The following is a 26,002-nucleotide window of genomic DNA, read 5'->3' as shown; positions in this document are numbered from 1 at the left end:
GTTTAACTGAAGGGTCCTCTGTAAACCGAGGGAGCAATTTATTACACTGTTTTGAAAATGATTTATTAAATCGAGGGAAACCTTTAGATCTTTATATATAGTTTAGCTACATTTATACTTTAATTTTGTTCAATTAATTATTATTAACACAATAATTATTATTATATTATTATTTACTGTTAAAACCTTTATTCTGCTATTATAAATATGATTTAAAATAAAGACAAATCAGAAAACCAAGCTTTCTAAAGCTAAATCAGGTCAAGGTTTGTTTTCATCTGCACATCATATCACAATATTTAATATATTTAATAAACCATTCCATCAATTAAATTAATTGATACATTTTAATCATATTAATTGCTCTCTCTGTTTTAACTAAAGGGTCCTCTGTAAACCGAGGGAGCAATTTATTACACTGTTTTGAAAATGATTTATTACATCGAGGGAAACCTTTAGATCTTTATATATAGTTTAGCTACATTTATACTTTAATTTTGTTCAATTAGTTATTATTATATTATTATTTACTGTTAAAACCTTTATTCTGCTATTATAAATATGATTTAAAATAAAGACAAATCAGAAAACCAAGCTTTCTAAAGCTAAATCAGGTCAAGGTCTGTCGTCATCTGCACATCATATCACAATATATTATATTTTTAATATTTATGCACTGAAATGCCTGTGGTGAGGTTCACTCTACAGGACAGCACTAAATACACTAAATATACAAAACAAGAGTCCTTATGGATTTGCATACTATCCTATGTACAAAACATAATAGACAATAACAGATACATCAGATACATCACAAGCACAAAGAAACACACAGCTCAGTCATACTACAATACTACATACTACAATACAAACTAATGCATTCACAGATTTGTATACACTACATGGACAAAAGTATTGGGACACCTGCTTATTCATGTTTTTTTCTAAAATCAAGGATATTAAAAAGAGTTTATCCTGCTTTTGTTGGAGTAACTGTCTCTACTGTCCAGGGAAGATTTTGGAGGAACATTGCTGTGAGGATTTGATTGAATTCAGGGACACAAGTGGTAGTGAGGTCAGGATGTTGGATGATGATCACCACCCCACCTCATCATCCCCAACTCATCCAAGACGTACTGGATGGAGCTCCACCAGCCATCATTCCAGAGAACACAGTTCTTCCACTGCTCCACAGCTCCTCAATGCTGGGGGGCTTTATACCCCTCTACTAGCCCACGCCTAACAGATACATCTGAAAAATCACAAAATACAGTAAGAAGGAAGAAGAATTCTCATTTTGAAGAAGCACTGATTTACCAAACCAGGTGCTGGATGACGACTATAAATAACACTAGACTCCCATGAGGAGCTTTGGAGGTGTCTGGAGTAAATAAACACTGCTCAGATAAGCAGAACATCTCAGTGAACTGAAGATAGATCAGTATTTGATCAATTCTGAGATGTCATGAGCTTTAAAAGGGGGCTTCAGTAACATGACACTGAATGGGGTCAGCAACGTTGTCACAAAGCTGACCATGAAATGAACTGATTTAAGTCAGAGTATGGTGAATATGGTGAATATGGTGCTTTCTGTGACAAAATGCATCCCAAGTTCCAACACCTTTATAACATAATACTAAATAAAATCAAAATCTCATAACTATCTAATTATTACTTTAATGAATTATTACAACAGGGCCAAGAAAAAGACATATTTAACCATTTACTGCATTTTAATGAAGACGACACTCCCTATATTCCTTTTTTTAGCATGGTAGTGAGTTCTCTGGAATGATGGTGGTGCACCGCCCAATACTTTTGAGATGACTTGGGGATTTAGGGATGGGTTTGGGATGAGTTTGGGAGTTGGGGATGATGAGGACCTCACTGACACTCTTGTCGCTGAATGCAATCAAATCCTCACTACAATGCTCCTCTAAAATCTAAAAAGTAGAAAGCCTTCTTCTTTGGACAGTACACTGTTAAAAGAATAAGATCCTTGAGGAACGTCTGGAGGTTCTTTACTTTGAAACTGTGGAGGTGCTTTTAGGAACCTTCTAGAAAAGGTTCTTTGAAGAAAAAAGGTTCCTTAAAGCATCTTAAGAGGTTTAAATTGAAGAACCTCCAAACATTCCTCATGGATCTGATACTTTTAACAGTGTAGAGGCTGTTACGCCATCGAAAGCAGGATAAACCCTTTTTAAATTCCTTTATTAAAAAAAAGCAAGTGTCCCAATACTTTTGTCAATAGAGTGTATCTGTTACTTTGAATAGTGAAGTAAGTAAAATAAGAAATTATCTCTTGTCAAGTCAAGATACCAGATTTTTAAGTATTTGCCGATACCAGATTTTTAAGTATCTGCTGATATCAGATTTTTAAAGTATCTGCCGATACCAGATTTTTAAGTATTTGCAGATACCAATTTTTCAAGTATTTGCCAATACCAGATTTTTTAGTATTTGCTGATACCAGATTTTTAAGTATCTACCGATACCAGATTTTTAAGTAATTGTCGATACCAGATTTTTAAGTATCTGCTGATACCAGATTTTTAAGTATCTGCTGATATCAGATTTTTAAATATTTGCCGATACCAGATTTTTAAGTATTTGCAGATACCAATTTTTCAAGTATTTGCCAATACCAGATTGTTAAGTATTTGCTGATACCAGATTTTTAGGTATCTACCGATACCAGATTTTTAAGTAATTGTCGATACCAGATTTTTAAGTATCTGCTGATACCAGATTTTTAAGTATCTGCTGATACCAGATTTTTAAGTATCTGCTGATACCAGATTTTTAAAGTATTTGCCGATACCAGATTTTTAAGTATTTGCAGATACCAATTTTTCAAGTATTTGCCAATACCAGATTGTTAAGTATTTGCTGATACCAGATTTTTAGGTATCTACCGATACCAGATTTTTAAGTAATTGTCGATACCAGATTTTTAAGTATCTGCTGATACCAGATTTTTAAGTATCTGCTGATACCAGATTTTAAAGTATTTGCTGATACCAGATTTTTAAATATTTGCCGATACCAATTTTTAAGTATTTGCTGATACCAGATTTTTAAGTATCTACCGATACCAGATTTTTAAGTAATTGTCGATACCAGATTTTTAAGTATCTGCCGATACCAGATTTTTAAGTATCTGCTGATACCAAGTACTGATACTGAATTCCACAAAAGCATCATAGTACCCATTAGAGCTGCATCATATTGGGGAAAAACAACATCACAATAGTTTTTTTTTCTGCAGAATAAATTATGATATTAAAAAATGCAAGAATTTTCACCAGAACTATTATATTGATAATGCTCTCTGTGCACCCAAGACTGGAGTAAAATAAATAACATTAAAAGAAAGATAGATCATGGCTACATGATTTCTGCACTGATACCACCTCTTCCTTTCTGATACTGATACCAGATTTTCAAGTACCTGTAGATACCGTGTACTGATACTTGATACGTGGACTGAAATCCTGGATAGACGGCTCTAAATCCTGATATTTACCGTGTTCCACTTTTTATAGGTGGTACTATTTTGATCTAATAATCTTGAAGGAACAGAGTTTACTGGTTGAGGAACGGCACATTAGAAAAGCTTCAGAGCTGAAATAATAAAAATGGCCACAGTGCAGAAACACGAGCAGGTAGGGAAGCAGAATCTGGCTCAGCTTCAGCAAACAGCTTTAACTGCTGGTTAAATCCACATTTCAGAGCCGTGAAGAAACACCGGTTTAGAAGCAGGACGAGCTTCTGCAGCAGATTTCACATTCAGGATCTCGTCTCTGTGTAAAAATACTAAACTTCAGTGTTTCCTTTAAACAAGCTGCTGAAACTCAATCAATAAACATCACAGAGACAAAAAGTGCTAAAGCTTCATTAAATGTCTGTTTATTAATGATAACTATTTATGACTTTTACTGGTTATTTAAATGTATGGTTTCATAATGAAATATTCCATGTAAAAAATGAAAAAGTAGGGCGTCAGTGAGCTTCATGGTATCGGGGATCTCTATTTATTATGTATTGATACTGTGTTGATACTGATACTGACTCAGTATCGGTGCAGCACTAATACTAATGTCAAAGAAAGTCCTTACTATAAGACTAAAGGGTTTGGGGACAGTGTCCATAGCAGGTTTTCAGTATAACGGTAACTATTTATAACAATATGTGTAATATAGGACAGCTAATATTATTATTTTTTAATAATAATATTATTAATATTAATATTTAACCCAATATAGACTTTACTTATAGCATGTTATGTACAATATACAATTAAGGCTGTAAAGAATGAAAAAAAATGCAATTTTAACTCAAATGATTAAAAATAAGAGTTTTGATGTTCTGATTTTAGGTGGTGTCAGATTGCCCCCTGGTGGTTGGAGGAAAATACGCAGACGAACACATAAACAAACCCTGGATTTACACTTCGATAGAAATACTCCAATAAATCTCAAATACTTTGATTATTAACTATTACAGATTCCATGTAAAACAGGGTAAATGTGTGTAGGTGTTTCTTTAACGAGGTTTTCGTGGGAGGGAGGGGAAACAGCAGCAGCAGCAGCAGCAGCAGCAGCAGCTGTGCGTCCTAGCGGTTCCCATTGCGCACTCCGTATTTTTGGCCACCATATGAGAGAGATATGGGCGGATCCAGCATGTTTCTATTTTTTCCCTTCGCCCTTTACTCGGGAAGTAGTCTCTCCCTCCTCTCCCCGTCGCTCTCTCTCACGGCTGGAAGGATGAAAACATAAACAGGGCGCATAAGGCAGCGTTACTGGGTACTACGGCAGGGAAGGGGTCTGCGTCAGAGCGCACCAGGCCAGGCGGACGCTAGTCGTGTTGGGGAGGTCGTCAGGACATGGCAGTGCGCTTACCTCCGTGCGTGATTGACTGCGGGACGGGGTGAGTGAGTGAGTGAGTGAGTTTGGGCTGTTTATGGCCTGCTTTATCCCTGCACCCCCCCCCATGCCCCCTCTCAGCTGTGTCTGCAATGCTCGCCTCTACATAATACTATGTGCGCAATGCCTCCAAAGGCTCCAATGCATGGTCCTCTTTCCTGGCAGGAGAAATGGCGTGGTCAGCATTGGTGACCACTGTAGCTACAACTGTTGCCAGCTGTCTCCTCCTCCTCCTTCTTCTTCTGACAGCTTTGATATCTTGTTTATGCTGTGTTCTGCTCCCTAATGAGGCCATATGGATGCAGGACACTTCATGGCTGCTGATCTGAGCTGCTGAGATGCTGGTTGCCATGGGGTGAAGACTGGGGCAACCAAGGTCAATAGTCAGTTAGATGAGATATGGTGTGGGCTGACATCCTCTGATTGACTGCCTGAGAGGGATCCTGAGGGTTATAATAGGGTTGTGACAGAGTAATATAATAAGGCAGTAATGTAATAATCAGCAGTGTGTGGTCTTTTTAATGGAACCAGTGTGGTTTCTTACAGTCACTTAAAGTCCAGCTAGTTTATGGACAGTGGTGGCTGTCTGGGCACTGGTTGGTTGATCACGGGGCCGTGGGTTTGTTACGCAAGGCCCTTAACTCTCTCTGCTCAGGGGGTGCTTATTATTTTTATTATTATGACATACTACCAATATAATAGACATACATAAGCCTATTGGCACCATGCTGGCTAATAAAGCCAGGCGTGGGCTGGTAGAGGGATATAAAGCCCCCCAGCATTGAGGAGCTGTGGAGCAGTGGAAGAACTGTGTTCTCTGGAATGATGGTGGTGGTGCTCCATCATTTTTAGGACTTTTGGGATGAGTTGTGGATGAGGAGGTGGGGTGATGATCATCATCCAACATCCTGACCTCACTAACGCTCTTGTCGCTGAATGCAATCAAATCCTCACAGCAATGCTTTTCCAAAATCTAGTAGAAACTCTTCGTCCCGGGACAGTACACTGTTTAAAGTATCACTGATCTTTGGGGAACCTTTAGAGGTTCTTCAAGTTGAAACTGTAGAAGAACCTCTTAAGGAACCTAAGAAAAAGGTTCCTCAGAGCAACTCAAGAGGTTTCAATGGAAGAACCTCCAAAAGTTAAATTCCCCTGATTTCAGAAGAAACGAAGAATGAGCAGGTGTCCCAATACTTTTGTCAATAGAGTGTATCTGTTACTTTAAATAGTAAAGGAATGAAAAGAAATGATCTGCAAAGGACAGAAAAGTCTAAGGGGCCCAAGGTAAAAGTTTGGCCACCCTGCATGGTCAGTCCTTAGTACCCCCCCCCCCCTCACCCTTTAGTGAGGGTCTCAGCTTATAGTGTAGGCATTTTCTGTCACAGCTAGGAGTGTTTCAGTTCAGGTTTGGGGGATTTGCGCCTATTGCTGCTCTTTGAGGACTATCCACAGGTTGTCAATGATGTTTAGGTCAGGGGACTGTGAGGGCCATGGCGAAACCTTCAGCCTGCACCTCTTGAGGGAGTCCATTGTGGATTCGGAGGTGTGTTTAGGTCATTATCCTGCTGGAGAAGCTCATCCTCTTTTCATCTCCAGTCTTTCCACTACTAGTGAAATGTTCCCCATGCCACTGGCTGCAGCACAAACCCAAAGCACAGTCAACCCACCCCAGTGTTTAACAGTTGGAGAAGGCTTCTTTGCATGGAACTCTGCCCCTTTGCTCATGTGGTTCTATTTTGCCTCCTTTATTCCACAGGACTTGTCTCCAAAGTGCATCAGGTTTGTTTTGATGTTCCTTTGAAAACATCTGAAGCTGAAGTTTGGGAAGTTTGTGTTTTCTCTTCTCATGACTCTTCCATGAATATCATATTCGTGCTGGTGTTGCTGCACAGTAGAACAGTGCACCACCAGCAATCCTTCTAGCAGTTGTCTGGCTCTGAAACCAGTTGTCTCTTGGAGCTCTAGTCTCTGTAAATTCCTTCTGGTATCTTCTAGTGTAGTGTTCAGTCTCCCGACATTACATAGCAATTATGCAGTTATAAGTTTTGAGCAGCACTGTGTACTTCTACTCATGCTATACTAATGTATCATTGCTTTGTGTTTCAGATACACTAAGATCGGCTATGCAGGAAACACAGAGCCACAGTTCATCATGCCATCCTGTAAGTACTGTTCTTTTTAAGATATGGTTTGGTATAGGCTCCTCAGTGACCACATACTCTTGCCCGATTTGGAGTTACAGCGTAATGTCCAGCTGTGGTCCCGTACGGGCTGGGTTCCAGCACAATTTGGAGACCTTCCACACTTTAACCCTAAGGGCCCTTAAATCTTACACTCTGTGCAAGGCACGTCATGATGCTCATTGTTATCTTCCACCCCGCCAACAGCCTATTTTCATCCCTTCCATCTGCGTCGTTTAAACAGCAGTGCTGCTTGTGAAAATATCTACGCTGGTCTCGAAATGAGGGGTGTTCAGGTCAGTTTCTGGTGTATTACTGTGTATCTTGGCAGCAGAACACACAGCAGGAGCTCCACTGACTGAAAACTGCCTAGGCAGACGTTCGTCTACAGCCAGACGTTCGTTGCTATCTCGGCAGTGAATTGTCAACACAGGCGCGTGCAGCCCGATGCTCGCGCCCCCCCAACACTTTACACCACTGAAATAGCAACCTGCCAAAGTCAGTCTGACCGCACCTGGCTCTTAAAGGGAACGGCGAGGGACATGCTTATTGGTGTATTGCTGCACGTTACGCCCGAAACAAACACACCCATGATTCATTAAGAGACCTAGTACATGAGTTTTGTGGGTTTTCAGCCGTGCAAGGTGAACTTTTTCCGTCGTTACGATAGCAAAGACACACCGACACGCCCCCTAAATCAAGCAAGCCTAAAGATTGCTAAAATAGGGCCCTAAACCTGGTGGTCACTGAGGAGTTGGATTAGTTGTGTTGGAGCTGGAACTTACCAAACTGTACCAGACTCTGAATCTCCAGAGTTTGACTCCATTGGTTAAAGTCGTGGTACATGAGAGTCCCATTGTGATGGAGCATTGGTCAGTCTAATGGTCAGATAAAAAAGGCCTGTTTAATTGATCCTTCGACCTTCCAAACATGGTGGTGGTACACTGACAATGTGACATTATCCTTCAGTTCTACTGGAAGACAAATGCTTGTTGAAGACAAATAGTGTTATGATGATGTAAGGGTGATTGCCCGAATCAGCTTGTTAGTACTTTCCCCTATTACATGTAATACCCCCGACACTGGGAAGCTGTCCTCTTTGAGGTCTCCTCAAACTGTCACCGATACAACGTCACCGAAGAACAGCTAGCAGTGCCAGTCAGCATCACTCCAAAGAGAGTGTAAGCCATCTGCCCACATCTAGGCCACTTGTGCTCTCTAGGGCTCCGGCTGCTGATGGCAGGCAGCATGTCCCAGGATTTGACCCAGCGATCCTCAGCTCATAGTGGCAGCTGTTTTGTCCACTGGACCCCTCAGAGCCCCCCACTGTTAAATCTTTGAAGGACAACATATGCAACAATATTCCCAACCTCTCTTTATGCCTTAATTAGCCAGGTTTGTGAACACACAAGCTCTGTTCTCATTGGTTGCCCTACATTGTGCCTCATTCAAGAAGCACTCATGGCTGAAACTTAACTCCCTATAAGTTAAGTTTGGGTAGTTGGGGATGAGGCGGGGTGGTGGTGATCATCCAACATCCTGACCTCATTCATGCTTTTGACACTGAATGCAATCAAATCCTTACAGCTGTACAGAAGCAGGATCAACTCTTTTTTAATAACATTAATTTCAGAAGACACAGTGAACGAGTAGGTGTCCAAATACTTTTGTCCAATAGTGGATTGTATTAAACAGTGTTCACATGCTATATCAAATATTTTATTTGGTGTTATGAACCCTTTAACTATAGTGCTGTCCATTATGCTTCCCACATGGACATTTCCCCACAACTGCCCACCTAACAGCACCTCCATCTGTGCTGTAAGCCACCCTGATCTAAGCAGGTAGTCAGAGTCATGGTCTTTCAGTGCTGTGGAAGGTGGAGTGAAGTGGTTCTGCACTCCAACCAGCACTCAGGATTTCTGGAAGAGGGTTTTAATTAAACAGTGCCGTAGGGAAGTGCTAATTAAAGCCGTCTTATTCCTCTTCACCCACTTTTCCTGTAACCTCGTACTACGCACTGCGCCTACCTGCCTGTCCATGCTTTTATAGAATGCCCATGATTTTCATGCCTTTTGTCAAAACTTCTCAGCAGACTGTAAAACAGTGCACTTAGCCCTACAGTAAACCTCCAGTTATGCACTGTATATGATATGGCAAACACATAATACACACACACACATATGTGTGAATATATATGTATACACAGTCGTATCTGAATTTAAAGACCACCTACCTAATAGTGGGAAAACCACCCTCGGCTTGGATGACACTACTGAGACGTCATGGCATGGACTGTATTCGGTGCTGGAAGATGTTCAACCTTTCATTATAGGGGTTAGCTGATCCACAGTGGTGCGTCGATTGCTCTGTACCACTCACCGTCATTCGCTCTCGCCCCCCCTCTGGCATCAGGGGCCCGTGGGGCACCACTGTTAAGCCCATTGAGCCCATTCTCGGTACACCCTCACCACGGTAGCTCTAAAACATCCCACAAAATAAGTGCTTTCCGAGATGCTACCACCCTTTGCCCACTGTCACAGGCATATCAGAACATTATGACCCGGGACGCCGGTGCGTATAAATAAGCAAGCACACCAGTCAGTTGTAGCAGAGTGGAAAATGGGCAAAGGAGGTTATCTGACTGACCTGCTGGTCGGACTGGTAGGTGGCAGCTGGTCTGATGCAGGTAGAGGGGACCTCAGCAGGCAATCTTCCAGCAGGTCGGGCTGGGTGACCATTTACTGGGAGAAGCTAAAGAGACAGAGATAATTCTCTGAAAAAGATTTTATAGAGGGCAGAGAATATTGAGCAGTATCAGAGTGTGTCTGACGACTCCGTCAGGTCTGACTATAACAGCTTAATTAAAAGGAGAGAGCCAGAAGGTAACACAGACACGGGAGCACCCTGAAATGCTAGCATCCATCTGCTCCAACCTGAGTGATTGCGTGCAAGCAGCGAGACGACAGCTCCAGCATCTCAGTATACTACACAGAATACTTTAACATTATCTGGAAGGTTTTTTGAGAGTTGGGGGACTTTATAAGAAAAGGCTGTTCCCCCTGCTGAATTTTGGAAACCACTAAGAAGCATCACGCTGAGATCTAAGTAATCTTGATGGTTCTTAATATTCAATAAAATCTCGCAGGTACTCAGGAGCGAGGCCATGTAGGGCTTTTATGTTAATAGAAGAATTTTATAGTCAATTTTATAGGAATTTAACTGGGAGCCAATGAAGTGCTGATAGAACTGGATTGATATGGTCAGATGTTCTAGTTTTAGTAAGGTTCCTGCTGGAACCCCCTGGTGAAAGAACACCTTTATTGTCAGAGTGTATTTGCGTGGTCTGATAAATGAAGGTAATATTCCGCCAAGCTGAGGCGGGCCTATCCATAATCATGTCTCATGGACGTGTCAGGCGTTCACTGATGTGTTTAGAGATCTCACAGTAATTGCAGCGTCATATCTCGTTGGCGTGTTGTGCCGCCCTGTCTCAGTGTGTCGAGTTATTTTCGGTCACACTGGGGCATGAAGAAGATTGAACCGCACTGCTCTGCCAGCAGGGATATGCAGGTGCTGCCAGGTTAGGGAGAAAGATGATGGAAATCTGTAATTTAGGACAGTATTAGACCTTCAGTCCTGCAACCAAGAGCAAGGAATAGATTTTTCTTGTTATCCGACCAATAAATAATACAGTACATAATAAACAGCAACACTTAACCTGAATCCTGCTGCATTAAACTGACATAAGCATAAAGTCATGAACATGCTATAAAAGATGCAGTCATATGCTGTCCTACTGACGTACAGATTATGATCATTAACCCTTTCCTACAGGCTGTATCTATTATGTGCTCTCAAAAGCATAAATTCACTGATTTGATCACAATAACGGTAAACTATCGTAGTACGACTATCGACAGTGGTGTGTCGATTGCTCTGTACTGGACCACTCACCGTTGTACGCAGTTGCCCCCCTCTGGCATCAGTGGCACCACTGTTAGACCATGAGAGGCAAAGTTAAAAGAAAAGGCCATAAATGTAAGGGTTCATCCCACACCGCCAGTCACCAGCAGGGGGCCAAGACGGTGTAGTAAAACAGCAGCTGGGAGCAGCTCAAAAAAACTCCATTTCCCAGAGGCCCCAGCACAAATTATAGCTAAACACTCATGGGAGGTTCTGCAAAAATGCTCTCCCAAACAGGGGCACCTTTGTAGAGGGGCAAAGGATAAACCGGTAAAGAGAAAACTAGAACAAAAGAAGAGGAAAGGTGCAGCCAATCATGGACCCAGCAGAGCCATACAACACCAGGAGCTCTGCTCTTGGGTCCACCCCATAACAATAAAGGGCACTTTGAGGGATTCCTAAGTCTGTAGTTTTCCTAAATTTGAAAGATGTGAAAGGATGTGAAGTCTGTATTAGAAGTGCTGGAATAGATTATTTTGACCGATCCCAGCATGTGGCATCAGTGACTGTAGGAAACATGGATGCTGTGGTTCCTTTTTACCTTCTGTTCAGTAGTAATGAAGACCAAATTGGTCCCTCATGTTGTCAAATCTGCAACCAGAGTCTGTGCAGTAGAGACCAGTACAGGGCGAACATAACAGACCTGGCCTGAGAGGAGTAGGGAGCTGAGCGGGCACTCCAGCGGCGCTCAATACGTAGACAAGGAGAGCTGGAGAACCAGCAGCTAGACAAAAACGGCAAGGCCGACCTAACCTGAAATGGCAACGCCTTGCCAGTGAATCCTGACAGTGAGCGAGCCTCGCTGATAACGTGGTAAGCAGGGTGACCTGCTTCTGAATGCGGATACCGAGCCGAAGCTGACCGTAACACACCTCTAGTCGTACGAGGAACCTCTCGAGTGACCTCAAGGTTCCAAATGACAGTTCTCGGCGTAGAACAATGGAGTTAAGGCTCCTTAAGTACCCCCAGTCCCAGGTGAAACACATGAACCAAACGAACATGACTCGATACACTGAGCCAAACACATGAACACAAACGAGGGGGAAGTCCTTATTTGGGCCTGCGGGTGTCACCCCAGGGGAGGGCGCGATACAGAGGGGCTGACAGCCATAGAAGATGCCATATGCTGTCATACTAACGTACAGATTATGGTCATTAACCTTTTCCTTGGGTTAGAAACTTGGCTTTGGCTTTCAAAATACCATAAAAAAATGTTCATATATATATTATAATTTATTTTAAACAAGACATTTTATTCCATTTCTGTACCAGATAGAAGATATGATATGGAATATTCATATGTTTGTGTGTGAATGGATGTATCCTCTATTATTCAGAGGTTTCCTTATGAGTAGGGATGCACTGATCCAATACTAGGATCGGATATCGGTCCGATACTAACAAAATTTGCTGGATCGGGAATCAGATAATTAGGCCGATTCATGGGACCGATCCATTCACTGAACCCAATTCCTGCACTGTATTCATAACTCAGGATCAGAGTGACATACAGGCATCACATACTATCATAGAGAAGCCAGCAGCAAACAGCAATCATGGCTCCAGCTTGGAGGGCATTATTTGTTTAAACTAAGGTATTCCTACATGATAAATGGACCAATGGAAATGCTCCAAAATGACCTGGAAAGGTCTCTTTTTACATTGACCTTATGCACTGTCATGACAGCTTCTGTTATGTAGCACAGCTGAAGTGAAGTGGTACCGGATGTTTATTAGTGTATAGAGTGAGATTCTGTTCTGTATGTGGGTTGTTCGGGTCAGTTGTTCTGGCTGTGTGTATGAATATCTGTATAAATCATTATGTGCTGTGTATTGAAATATACAGATTACTGCTTTCACTGTTACCACATACAAATACCCACAGGATTGGCCCAACGAAATTGCTGCAGATGGCAGGATACCACTGTTTCTTTTCCAGTTCCCTGGGAATTGTCCAGCATGGATATGCTCCAAGATTCCTCCCTCTTCTAAAAAGTACAACTTTAAAACGAGCTGCTTTTTAATTAAAGCACTTCATTAGGCGCCACTTCAGTTAGGATGAGCTTCTAAAAGTGGGCTCCGATGCTCAGACTACTCAGACGCTGGACTGCGCAGACGAGGCACACGGCTCATCACATCACCACATCACACAGTGTGTGAGTGTGTGCTGTTTCAGGGTAGACGTGTTAATGGGTTCCCAAAGTTATCCTGTGTTTCTGCTGATTTTGGCCTGATACCCCAAACATTCCCACTGATCTGCTAATAATCTAATAATTAAATCGGTTCATTTTAGAGAAATTGAGTCTGAATGATGTGTGTGTGTGTGTGTGTGTGTGTGTGTTCATGTGTTGTCATCCACAGGCATAGCTATCAGAGAGACAGCAGGAGTAGGAGACCAGGCCCAGCGTCGCCTCATGAAGGGAGTGGATGACTTGGATTTCTTCATTGGAGATGAAGCCATTGACAAGCCTAACTATGCAACCAAGGTGATTTCAGCTGTTTTACCCCCCGAGGACCAAGTCTCGTTTCTACTGTAGCTCTGTATAACGATATGCTGAAAGTTTGTGGACACCCCTCCCAATGAACACATTCGGCTACTTTAAGTTGCACCCATTGCTGAAACAGATGTGAAAAGTCCCTCCCACACAGCTAGTCTAGTCCCTGTAGAGGACTACTGCTAATAGAATAGGACTAAGACATCACCATGTCTAATGCCAGGCATGGGCTAGAGGGGTATAAAGCCCCCCAGCATTGAGCTGTGAAGCAGTGGAAGATCTGTGTTCTCTGGAATGATGGTTTTGGATGATTCCTCCAAAATCTAGTAGAAAGCCTTCCTCCCTGGACAGTAGAGACATAAATAAAGCAGGATACACTATTTTAATACCCTTTTTTTAAGAAACAGTGAAAGAGCAGATGTCTCAATACTTGTCCATGTAGTGTAATGTAATGTTAGGATTTAAGGAGCCTTCAGTGTTGCTGCATGCTCAGTGTCAGTGGAGATTAAAATGATGTCATGTTTTTAAGTACTGGTTTTAACAAGCCTTTGTGTGTATATATATATATATATATATATATATATATATATATATATATATATATATAGGATACAGTCTCCTGTGCACATAAATAATTAATGAGAATACAGAATTATAATTATTTAATTAGGGGGCATCTTTGTCTGTGACCATAAACTGCAGAAATACTACTGTTCAATATAGTGTCCATTCATGCAGCACCCAGTGTTGTGTAGCATTGCTGTCACTGGTCACTTTTCAAGTAAAGAAAAAAAACTTAACTTTAAATGGAAATCAATGTATATAACATATTTTATTTCAAGTCATTTTGGAGCTTTCCTATTGGTCCAATGCAAGACAATGTAAAGAACAACTGTCAGATTCACATTACGTCAAAAAGCAGCAGCGGTGTCAGAGAACTGACCTTGTGGAAGTGATGGCTGGGTGGGACTCTGGGTGGTGTAGGCTGAAAATGTGCAGACTGTGCGGTTTTCCTACAGTCTCACTCTTTGCTGTTTTTTATGGAGTGAACTTCCAGCTTCGGTGATGTTCTGCCAGTAGGAGGCAGTAAGAGCTCACACAGAGCTGTGTTAGGTTTGAGAGCAGATACTAATAAATACTGAGACTCATATACGAATAGTGTGATCACTAACCACACTCAGTCAGACAGACTTCACACATTAACCATTAATAAATAGAGAAATTTACATTACTATATAACATTACAGTGTTAATTACAGGTAGACACTCACTGACCACTGACTTTATGTTTATTTGGGTTTATTCTAATGTTATATAACGTCAGTGGTCAGTGAGAGTGTCTACCTTTAATTAACTCTATATAACATTAGAATAAACCCAAATAAACATAAAGTCAGTGGTCAGTGAGAGCGTCTACCTGTAATTAACTCTATATAACACTAGAATAAACCCAAATAAACATAAAGTCAGTGGTCAGTGAGAGTGTCTACCTGTAATTAACTCTATATAACATTAGAATAAACCCAAATAAGCCTAAAGTCAGTGGTCAGTGAGAGTGTCTACCTGTAACTAATTTTATATAACATTAGAATACACCCAAATAAGCATAAAGTCAGTGGTCAGTGAGAGTGTCTACCTGTAACTAATTTTATATAACATTAGAATACACCCAAATAAGCATAAAGTCAGTGGTCAGTGAGAGTGTCTACCTGTAATTAACTCTATATAACATTAGAATAAACCCAAATAGACATAAAGTCAGTGGTCAGTGAGAGTGTCTACCTGTAATTAACTCTATATAACATTAAAATAAACCCAGGTAAATAGTGCTGTGCTAACATGGCAGTAACGTTTTATAAGCCGAAGACTTTCTTAGTCTAATGGGTTCAGTTTTAAAAAGTAATTTGGCTCATTTATATGGATCCATTCATCATCAGAAGTTCTCTCACTGTAAAGGGCAGCTCCTGGTCTTAAGTGGAGGCTTAATGAAAGCTGTGAGTCGGCCGTGTGATGGAGTGTGTGTATATTTATATGTGTATATATGTGTTCTAGTGGCCCATCAGGCATGGCATCATTGAGGACTGGGACCTGATGGAGAAGTTCATGGAACAGGTGATATTTAAGTACCTGCGAGCCGAGCCTGAGGACCACAACTTCCTCATGGTGAGCCCCTCGGTTTATTCTCATGAGCTCTGCTGGGTATGACGGGACAGCCGACTGCTTCCCTGCACCTCAGTTTACAGACACTCTCAGCTGGTTCTTATAGCAGCTTTTATCCTCCGTCATAAAAGATTATGTTGCTGCTTTGTGTTTTCTTCTCTCCTGATGTGAGGAGCGTTTCTTTGGCAGTCCTGTTTTACACTATAAAAGATAATTCACAGACTTTGTTACGAGCTGCTGCTGTTTGGTTCGGAGGAGCTGTTCTGAAGTGAACGGATTTCCCTGTCTTGTGCCGTCCGCAGACTGAGCCTCCGCTGAACACCCCGGAGAACCGAGAATACTTAGCTGAGATCATGTTTGAAACTTTCAATATCCCGGGCCTCTACATCGCTGTCCAGGTAAAACCCAGCAAACATCTGAACAAGGGATTGGAATTTCGGCCATACGGTGATCAGCCATAACATTAACACCACCTGCCTAATATTGAGTACACCAGCTTTGACCATTTAAGCCATGGACTCCATAAGACCTTGGAAGGTGTCCTGCTGTAGTATCTGGCACCAAGACTGTTGTGAGGTGAGTGGGACCTCTATGAGCATCAGTGAGCCTTGGGTGCACATGACCTAGTCACCAATTTACCTGTTGTCCTTTCTTGGAGCATTTTTGGTAGGTACTGACCACTGCGTACCAGGAACACCTCACGAGACCTGCCTGATGTTTTGGAGATGCTCTGGCCCTGCAGTTGTCTTGAACATCACAGTTTGGTTTTCCAGCTTTTAATCACCAGCTTTTTTAGCCAATGTGGATGAAGATAAACCATGTTTTTTCACTTCACCTGCCAGTGGTACTAATGTTCTGGCTGATCTGTGTATACACTACCAATCAATAGTTTGGAATCAGTGTTTTCAACAGCGTGGAGCCAGTCTGGTTGCTCTCGCTCTGCTTAACAGCACAGGATTCTATTAATAGTAAGACTATTAATGACTAAGAATTCTTTATAGTACTGAGAAATGAGCAGAATTCACATCCCTCGCTCCCTCATGGACAAATAGCTGTACACATGCATCTCTGGACAAGCTGAGAGAAGCTCCAGAAGCTGAAGGTAGAGCAGCACGTGGGCTGAGGCGGTAGAGTAACACTACAGGATTCTACACTAGTATGACTCTATGGGTTACGCAGTGTTACACAGCAGCAGTTCTGGAGAGAGGTTCTCCTCCTGCAGCTCCACCACCAGACCTCCATAGTGCAGTAGCAGCAGCAGCGCTCCGGCCTGGAGTGGGAATGACGGACACGCCGTTCTCCCTGTTACAGTCAGTGGAGCATCAGTGTGATCCTGAAACTGCTGTTTTAAGGTAGAACTACAAAGTGAATTAATTAATTAATTAAAATCCAGGATTTATTCTAGTCTATTCTATTCTTTAATCTCGAGGCCATTATGTTGACAAGTATGTTAATAAATTATCGCAGTAGATTATTGAGCATTTAATAATATCCAATATTAAAAACCGAGTTAGTTTGGGACCTGACTGAAACCACCTCCATTCGAGGGTTTTGGTGTGTTTGTCTTGGTCTGCATCCAAGACCAAGTGATTACCGTATTCACACCTGCCCAAATGAATCGCACCAGGGGGGTGAATACGAACCAGAGTCCGATTTAACCGGACTGAAATGTGCAGGGGTGAAAAAACTCCCACAGTGTATAAATTTACCATGAGAAGTTGCTGAACATGTAACGGATGTAGACATGTTAAACACACTGTGTTTCCTTAATTTTGTCTATAATAGAAAAAAATCATTATATGGCAAGTGATCCCAAACATTTGAACAGACTGTATAGTTTATCTTCCTTTATGTGCTGTAAATGTTCCAATTTCCTTCATTTTTCCTAATTATTTCTGTGGGAATAACGGTTTTGTGGGAATCTGCCTATTCGGGACACATAAGGCCCGTTCCCTGGCTGTGCATTAAGCTTAGTCCCAGACTAATGGCAGTGTCAGTAGTGATTAACACTGAGAAACGTCTTTAGTCTGGTCTAGGCTCAGAAAACCCGACCAATTGAGTATTTATCATCCACAGTGATACTTTATCCAGTTCATTTTCGTGATCAAGGCCGCTGTGCCTGACCAGCTGCCTCATCTCTGCTGACCTCAGGTCAGTCACACACTGACTGAAGCCTGATTCTGCTCTCAGTCTGCAAACAGACAATGAGGAGCAGCAGATTAGCTCAGTGTTTAATTAGCTCTGCAACGTGCCGGAGATAATGTGTGTGTAGCAGGTGCAATCAGAGGCCTCTGAATAAACAGCTTTGATCATACATAGTGCACTTTTATAGGGATCCTTTTATGGTTAAGATGTTGACTTTAACAAGGCAAGAGGCTTTATTGTCATTCCAGCTATATACAGAGTACACAGTGGAAGGAAACAGCCTTCCTGCAGGACTGTGGTGCAACACACAGCACAGTGCAGACAGACACTACAGCACAGTTCAGACAGTGCAGACGAGAAAGTGTAAATAAATAAGACAGAGACTGAGACAGTAGTGGGATGTAGGGATGTTGGATGATGGGATGTTGTGTAATAAAATGAGAATACTATGTAAACACAAGTCAAGTGCAGCACAGGTTAGCGTGTTACTATAGCAGCTATTTCTAAAATAAAAACCAGGTCTGTGCAAAAATATTTATAATAAATAAATAAATAATAAATAATAAAAATAAATAGATAACATTTGTAATTTATGTGCAATAAATGTGCCAAGAGTCCAGTAACGTAGTGAGGTAGTATGTAGTGCAATGCTTTTGCATTGCCTGGGATTCACATTGGGTGCATGAGTGTGTGTGTATATGGAGGTGTCTATCTGTTTAGTCTCTGGAGTTGAGAAGTTGGATTGCTTGGCAGAGCTACGCTGTTCATGCCGTTACTGCAAGTTTCCTCAGGTTATAAATATTTTTGGTTGAAAGCCAGTGTGTAGTATGCAGTACTATACACCATATGTCCACATATTTATGGACACCCCTTCTAATGAATGCATTTAGCTACTTTAATTTAAGGCACCCTCAGCTGACACCAGATGTGTAAATGCACACACATGCACAGCTTGTCTAGTCCCTGCAGAGAAGTCTTGCCAATAGAATAGGACTCTCTGCAGGAGCTGATGAACCTGCAGGTGCTCAGATCCTGCTGTATGCTGTCATTACTAATCTGCCCATATTACCCCTGTATGCATGGTCTTGCATCTGCTATCTGTCTCCCCTTTTCCTGTGAACCCTCAGGCTGTTTTGGCGCTGGCGGCCTCGTGGACGTCCAGGCAGGTGGGAGAGCGAACGCTAACAGGAATCGTCATTGACAGTGGAGATGGAGTCACTCACGCCATACCAGTGGTAAATAAGACTTTGCTATACTGTGTATTACTTAGTAATTAATGTCGTTAAAATAAGCATTGTAAATGTCTGATGAACACCGTTCAGCCATAACATTAGCACCACGGACAGGCGATTATCTTAATCTACAGTGGCTCTATATTAGGCAGCCAGCCAACAGTAAGCTGTACTTCTTCAAACAACAGAAACTCCACTGACTTGGAGCACACTTACTAATCCAGTTCTGAGTCTTTGTTTTAACCACAGTGTTCAGAGCGCCATCTAGTGTCCTAAAGGCGCCATTAACAGACATTGCTCCCCAGCCGGCTGCAGCAGCAGTGTGGACGTTCTCAGAAGGTAAATAAAGGAGTTGAGGTTCTGCAGTGTGGAGCTATTTTACAGTGGAACCTGAAAACAGACCATAATATCTGACCCTTTATAAAACTCTCACTGAAACACACTGACCGTTTTACCAGCGGGAGAACCGCAGAACCGCTCACTCGCCTTTCTCTGTTCTTAAACCAGCACTGAAGAACCCGTTCAGAACCGATGGGAGGCTTATGCTAATGCTAATACTAACACACACACGCTATAGAAACCCCAATCACACACACAGCACATTCACCCACTATAAACCAGCTACTACACACCAGTAGACCAACAGCCACAGATACCAGTCCAGAGTGTGTACCACTACACACACACACACACACACTCAGGAAGTGATCAGACTGCAGTGTTGTAAAGGAGCTGGGAGCTGATTGGTCAGGGAGGAGATCAGACTGGATTATCAGATATTAAACACTATAAATCAGTGATTTTAAGAAAAGTCTCGACTAAACTAAATCAGTCAGACCAGAAAGTCTGATTATTGAAACTGAGACTAAAATAAAGGGATTGGGAGGGGGGGGGTAGTAGATCAGATTTGGGGGGGGTAACTTGATTGGGACACAGGGATGTGCCGATATGGGACTTGTGGGCTGAAGCCAGTATCAGCCTGTATCTGCTCATGTCAGTAGGGAGAGGTGTGACACCCACCCTCCCCATGTTTAACATGTCATCATATGTCCATTAGAGCTCAGAGGACCGGGACAGTTTCAGTAAACACCCCGGTGTCTGCAGTGCAGTTGGCTATTGTGCAGCACTGCGCGAGAGAGAGAAAGAAAGCATATGAGGCCAGATCCTCCTCATCCTGTTAGAAAAGCTGTTTCAGCAGGTTTATTGGACCCCAGATTGGAAAAGTACTTCATCCCACCCTTTAACTCTGAATTGAATCAGTTCGGTGCAGAAGTCTTGGGCACGTAGGCAGACTTTTAAGAGATGCTTTGAGGAACGCTTTGAGGTTTGGGCCCTGACTTCTCTGTGACCTCCAGACACTGTAGGGATTCGTTCAGGTTCACCAGCAGCTCACCTCCCCAATAAAGAAGTGAGGTTAGATACAGTAGGTGGGATTATAGCTACTGTTAGGATTAGGATTAGGTTTTGGGTTGAGGTTTTAAAGTTAGGACAAGGATTATAGCAAAGGTTAAGATAAGGGTTAGGTTTAAGGTCAAGTTCTTAAGGTTAGGACAAGGATTAGAGCCAGGGTTAGGATTAGGGTTAGGTTTTGGGTTGAGTTTTTAAAGTTAGGACAAGGATTAGAGCCAGGGTTAGGATTAGGTCTAGGTTTTGGGTTGAGTTTTTAAAGTTAGGACAAGGATTAGAGCCAGGGTTAGGATTAGGGTTAGGTTTTGGGTTGAGTGTTTAAAGTTAGGACAAGGATTATAGCTAGGGTTAAGATTAGGTCTAGGTTTTGGGTTGTGGTTTTAAAGTTAGGACAAGGATTATAGCTAGGGTTAGGTTTTGGGTTGAGTTTTTAAAGTTAGTACAAGGATTAGAGCCAGGGTTCGGATTAGGGTTAGGTTTTGGGTTGAGTTTTTAAAGTTAGGACAAGGATTAGAGCCAGGGTTAGGATTAGGGTTAGGTTTTGGGTTGAGGTTTTAAAGTTAGGACAAGGATTATAGCAAAGGTTAAGATAAGGGTTAGGTTTAAGGTCAAGTTCTTAAGGTTAGGACAAGGATTATAGCCAGGGTTAGGATTAGGGTTAGGTTTTGGGTTGAGTTTTTAAGATTAGGACAAGGATTAGAGCCAGGGTTAGGATTAGGGTTAGGTTTTGGGTTGAGTTTTTAAAGTTAGGACAAGGATTAGAGCCAGGGTTAGGATTAGGGTTAGGTTTTGGGTTGAGTTTTTAAAGTTAGGACAAGGATTAGAGCCAGGGTTAGGATTAGGGTTAGGTTTTGGGTTGAGGTTTTAAAGTTAGGACAAGGATTATAGCAAAGGTTAAGATAAGGGTTAGGTTTAAGGTCAAGTTCTTAAGGTTAGGACAAGGATTAGAGCCAGGGTTAGGATTAGGGTTAGGTTTTGGGTTGAGTTTTTAAAGTTAGGACAAGGATTAGAGCCAGGGTTAGGATTAGGTCTAGGTTTTGGGTTGAGTTTTTAAAGTTAGGACAAGGATTAGAGCCAGTGTTAGGATTAGGGTTAGGTTTAAGGTCAAGTTCTTAAGGTTAGGACAAGGATTATAGCCAGGGTTAGGATTAGGTCTAGGTTTTGGGTTGAGTGTTTAAAGTTAGGACAAGGATTATAGCCAGGGTTAAGATAAGGGTTAGGTTTAAGGTCAAGTTCTTAAGGTTAGGACAAGGATTATAGCCAGGGTTAGGATTAGGTCTAGGTTTTGGGTTGAGTTTTTAAAGTTAGGACAAGGATTAGAGCCAGGGTTAAGATTAGGGTTAGGTTTTAGGTGAGGGCTCGGAAACGGTACTTTTCAGCTAACACACACACACACACACACATCAAACACAAAGTACTTAATATGATTGGTAACTCGTTATTTTAAGGAACATTTAGGTGTTTATTAACCCCTTTAAAAGCCTATAGACCACCAGGGGGCCAAAGCCCTGTTCTATTACCAGAGAATAGCCCCACCAGTTTGTATAGAAGTCCCTGTCGACCCCGTCGAGTAATACACCTTAGTGTGTAATAAGCCTTGGAGTGTTAAGGGGTTAAATTAGACATTTCTAATTGATTTATTCACGATTTATCAAGATTTACTCATTATGACCTCTATTAGTGCATAACTGGACTAAAACTGCATTAGTAGTTGTAAAAATGCACAATAAACACTTTACCACCCTGTTACGCAGATTGTAGAGCATGCATTATGCAATATTATTAAATGTCCTTGTAATTAGCTTTTAATGGGGAGCACTTTAGATCCACTTTTTTACAAACTTAAACATCTACTCTTTTACAAAAGCTTCCAAAAGCTTTATGGAACCAAAATTGGTTCCTCTATGGCTTCGCTCAAAGAACCCCTTGGAGCACCTTTATTTTTTTAAGAGTGAAGATCCATCGAAAAACGAACAGAAATAAACTTTGGACTTTGGATGTCTTGGCTGATCCACTCCGGTTGGGGTCAGGGATCTGGGGTAAGGGTGGGGAGCTGTGTTTACCTGTGTAAATAAGGAGATGTCTTTGCTAGCCTGCTCCTCCAATGCTGTGCTTGGTCTTGTATTGTTGCCTTCCTGTCTCCTAGGCGGAGGGTTATGTCATTGGGAGCTGTATTAAACACATCCCCATCGCAGGCCGGGACATCACCTACTTCATTCAGCAGCTCCTCAGGGAGCGAGAGGTCGGGATTCCTCCTGAACAATCGCTGGAGACGGCAAAGGCAGTGAAGGTGAACAACACCAATGTCCAGAATATTCACCATTGTCTCTCTCTCTCTCGCTTTCTCACTTTCCTAGACAACAGCCTTATTTCCTTGCATATGATAAACAGCCTTTCCCACACCCCTCAGCCATTATCGCCCCTTCTCTTTGTATGCTCTCAGTGTTGTGTGATTGGATCAGGGAAATGAGAGCACAGTGCTGTGTTTTGCTGCCTGCAGATGTCGGCTCCAGTATGAGCGGGCAGGAATCGGATAGCTCTGTGCTGTGCTAATAACAGCGCTGGTGTTTATGAGCTGGTTTGGGAGGCAGATTTTTTTGCGTTACTTGATGACCTGTAGAACATTTTCAACAGTTACAAACCTGTGCAGCCTTAGGGTGGACAATTTAGTGTCCAAATATTTATGGACACCCCTTCTAAGGAATGCTTTCAGATACTTTCTGTTGCACGCACTGCTGACATACATGTGCAAATGCACACACACACACACACACACACACAGCCTGTCTAGTCCCTGTTGAGAAGTACTGCCAAGAGAATTGGACTGGGCTAGAGGGGTATGAAGCCCCCCAACATTGAGCTTAGGAAGAACTGTGTTCTCTGGAATTGTGGATGGTGGTGCTCCATCCAGTAGTTTTGTGATGAGTTGTGAAGTGTGGGGATAAGGTGGGGTAGTGTCCCCTCACAGCAGTGCTCCAAATTCCCTGGACAGTAGAGACAAAGCAGGATAAACTTTAAAATGTTTTTAATACCCTTGATTTCAGAAGAAACACTGAATGAGCAGGTGTCCCAATACTTTTGTCCATTTAGTGTATCTGTTTCTGGTATTCTGGTTGCAAAAAAAAAGTTGTTTTTTAGTGTTTGCTTGTTAAAAAGTCAGAGGTCAGAGGTACCCTTGTTAAAAATGTCAATACACTCATCAGCCAAAACTTTAAAACCAGGTGAAATGTCAAGGGGTGGGATCTACATATTAGGCAGCGAGTGAACAGTCAGTTCTTGAAGGTGATGGAGGTGTTAAAAGCAGGGAAAATGGGCAAGCGTAAGAATCTGAGACACTTTGACAAGAACCAAACTGTGATGTTCTAGACGATGACTGGGCCAGAACACCTCCAGAACATCAGACAGGTCTTATGGGGTGTTCCATGGGGTGTATGCAGTGGTCAGTACCTACCAAAATTGGCCCAAGGAAGGACAACCGGTGAACCGACATCAGGATTATGAATGGCCAAGACTAACTGACGTGATCCATTGCGGCCGAAGCTCACAACTTACAGGCCTTAAAGCATCTGCTGGTAAAAGGACGGCTTCAGAGGTGGTCAGATGGGTAAAATGACATGACCCGCCTCCTCATGTAAGTCTGATCCTGTCCGAGTAGTGCTTAGGACATATGTACTTCAGGGTTTCTGAAATCTGCTCTTCCCTTTTGCATATGCAGGTCACTTAATCCCTTCATCACTGCGGTCACAAACCCTCTTGAATTCCTTTAACCCAGCGCAGGGAGCCGTTATCATCCTGTAAACACCTTGAGGGAGTGGTTTTCTGTAAAATGGCCTGATATTCTGTAGCCATTACACCGCCATGCTGAGCAATCATTGAACCTAATGACTCTCTAGAGATGGCTGCACATACCATAATGCCTCCACTGTTGTGTTTATCGGCTGGCAGCAGACGTCGCCTGTTAGCTTTCTCTAGCTCTAAATGCGTCCGAGTATAGCGTGAAAGATGACCCATCAGACCAGGCTCCACATTCACTTCCAACAACAGCGGGTTATGGGCCATTCTGCCTTAGAAACACCTGATATGTCTGTATTTATTGAGAACCTATGAGAGTTTATGTCTGTAACTAATCAACTAAATGGCTGACCACCATGCACAGGCTTCCAGTAGGTGGCGCTAAACACGTAATTAAATGAAGCCACCTGTTACTCATCGTCTCCTCCTGTTAGGACAATAGAGATGGTACAATACCACTTCACTTTTTTCTGTTCCGACGCGAAGTTATGGTTAGACTAGGGATTAGGGCCAGGGTTAGGATTAGGGTTAGGTTTTGTGTTGAGATTAGGGTTAAGGTTAGGATTAAGGACAGGATTGGTATAAGGTTTTGGGTCCAGGCTAAGATTAGGGATTTTGCGATGACTTTATGGTTAGGGTTAGGATTAGGTTTTGGATGAGATTGCTGTTAGGGTTTAGGATTAGGGTCAGAGTTAGGATTAGGTTTTGGGTTGAAGTTAGGATACAGCCAGGATTAGAGTTAGGGGTTCAGATAAGGGCCATATTTAGGATTATGTTTTAGGTTTTGTGTTGAGGTTAAGACAAGGGCCAAGATTAGAGTTAGGATTAGGTTTTGGGTCGAGGTTAGGATTAAGTACAGGATTGGGATTAGGTTTTGGGTTGAGGTTAAGATTAAGTGCAGGGTTGGGATTAGGTTTTGGATTGAGTTTAAGATTAAGTGCAGGGTTGGGATTAGGTTTTGGATTGAGGTTAAAATTAAGTACAGGGTTGGGATTAGGTTTTGGGTTGAGGTTAAGATACAGGCTATGATTAGGGTTAGGATTTGGTCTTGGTTTGAGGTTAAAGCAAGGACCAAGATTAGAGTTAGGATTAGGTTTAGGGTCGAGATTAGGGTTTGGGGTTTGGAGTTAGAGCCATGGTCAGGACTATGTTTTAGGTTGAGGTTAAGATTAGGGTCTAGATTAAGACCAGGATGAGTGCCAGGTTTTGGTTTTGGATTGAATTTAAGGTTCAGGGCCAGGTTTTAAGGCTCAGGTAATGGTTAGGTTTTAGGTTAATATTAGGGTTAGGATTAGGTTTTGAGTTGGGTTTAGTGTTAGGATTAGGGACAGGATTAGGATTAGGTTTTGAGTTGAGGTTAAGATGCAGGCCGTGATTAGGGTTAGGGATTTGGATTAGAGCCAGAATCAGAATTGTTTTAGGTTGAGGTCAAGATTAGTGTTAGGATCAGGGCTATGGTTGGGTTGTCTTCTACTTTCTCCTCTGATATCTGATCCATCATATTTTGCTGAAATTAACCTGATACCAAAATGATTAATTGATCTGTAATTGACTATTTGGCTCCTTTTTTGAATTAGTTGGTCATTCAGCCTCTTCATTTTGGGGACAGAGTCTCAGATGGTGTTTCCATTATTGTGCACACTTCTCATGAATGTCTATAAATGTTATATAATTAATGTTTTAGCATTAGAAATATTTTT

General features: G+C 42.0%; 1 protein-coding gene across 1 annotated transcript in view; it reads left to right on the top strand.

The window, feature by feature from the left end:
* The first annotated feature begins 4,637 nt into the window (after positions 1 to 4,637).
* actr3b (actin related protein 3B) overlaps positions 4,638 to 26,002 on the top strand; it is a 34,144-nt gene continuing 12,779 nt past the window's right edge. Inside the window, exons 1-7 of the mRNA XM_072679280.1 lie at positions 4,638 to 4,929; positions 7,032 to 7,087; positions 13,433 to 13,557; positions 15,619 to 15,729; positions 16,029 to 16,124; positions 18,999 to 19,106; positions 22,657 to 22,800. Of these exons, the coding sequence (XP_072535381.1) occupies positions 4,886 to 4,929; positions 7,032 to 7,087; positions 13,433 to 13,557; positions 15,619 to 15,729; positions 16,029 to 16,124; positions 18,999 to 19,106; positions 22,657 to 22,800 (684 nt within the window). The 5' untranslated portion in view covers positions 4,638 to 4,885. The remainder of the gene's footprint in view (positions 4,930 to 7,031; positions 7,088 to 13,432; positions 13,558 to 15,618; positions 15,730 to 16,028; positions 16,125 to 18,998; positions 19,107 to 22,656; positions 22,801 to 26,002) is intronic.

The sequence above is a fragment of the Salminus brasiliensis genome, chromosome 5 (genome assembly GCF_030463535.1).
Source record: "Salminus brasiliensis chromosome 5, fSalBra1.hap2, whole genome shotgun sequence".
In the NCBI taxonomy this organism is placed as follows: domain Eukaryota; kingdom Metazoa; phylum Chordata; class Actinopteri; order Characiformes; family Bryconidae; genus Salminus; species Salminus brasiliensis.
Note: the sequence above shows the minus strand (reverse complement) of the source record. Positions and strands in the feature narration are given on the sequence as shown.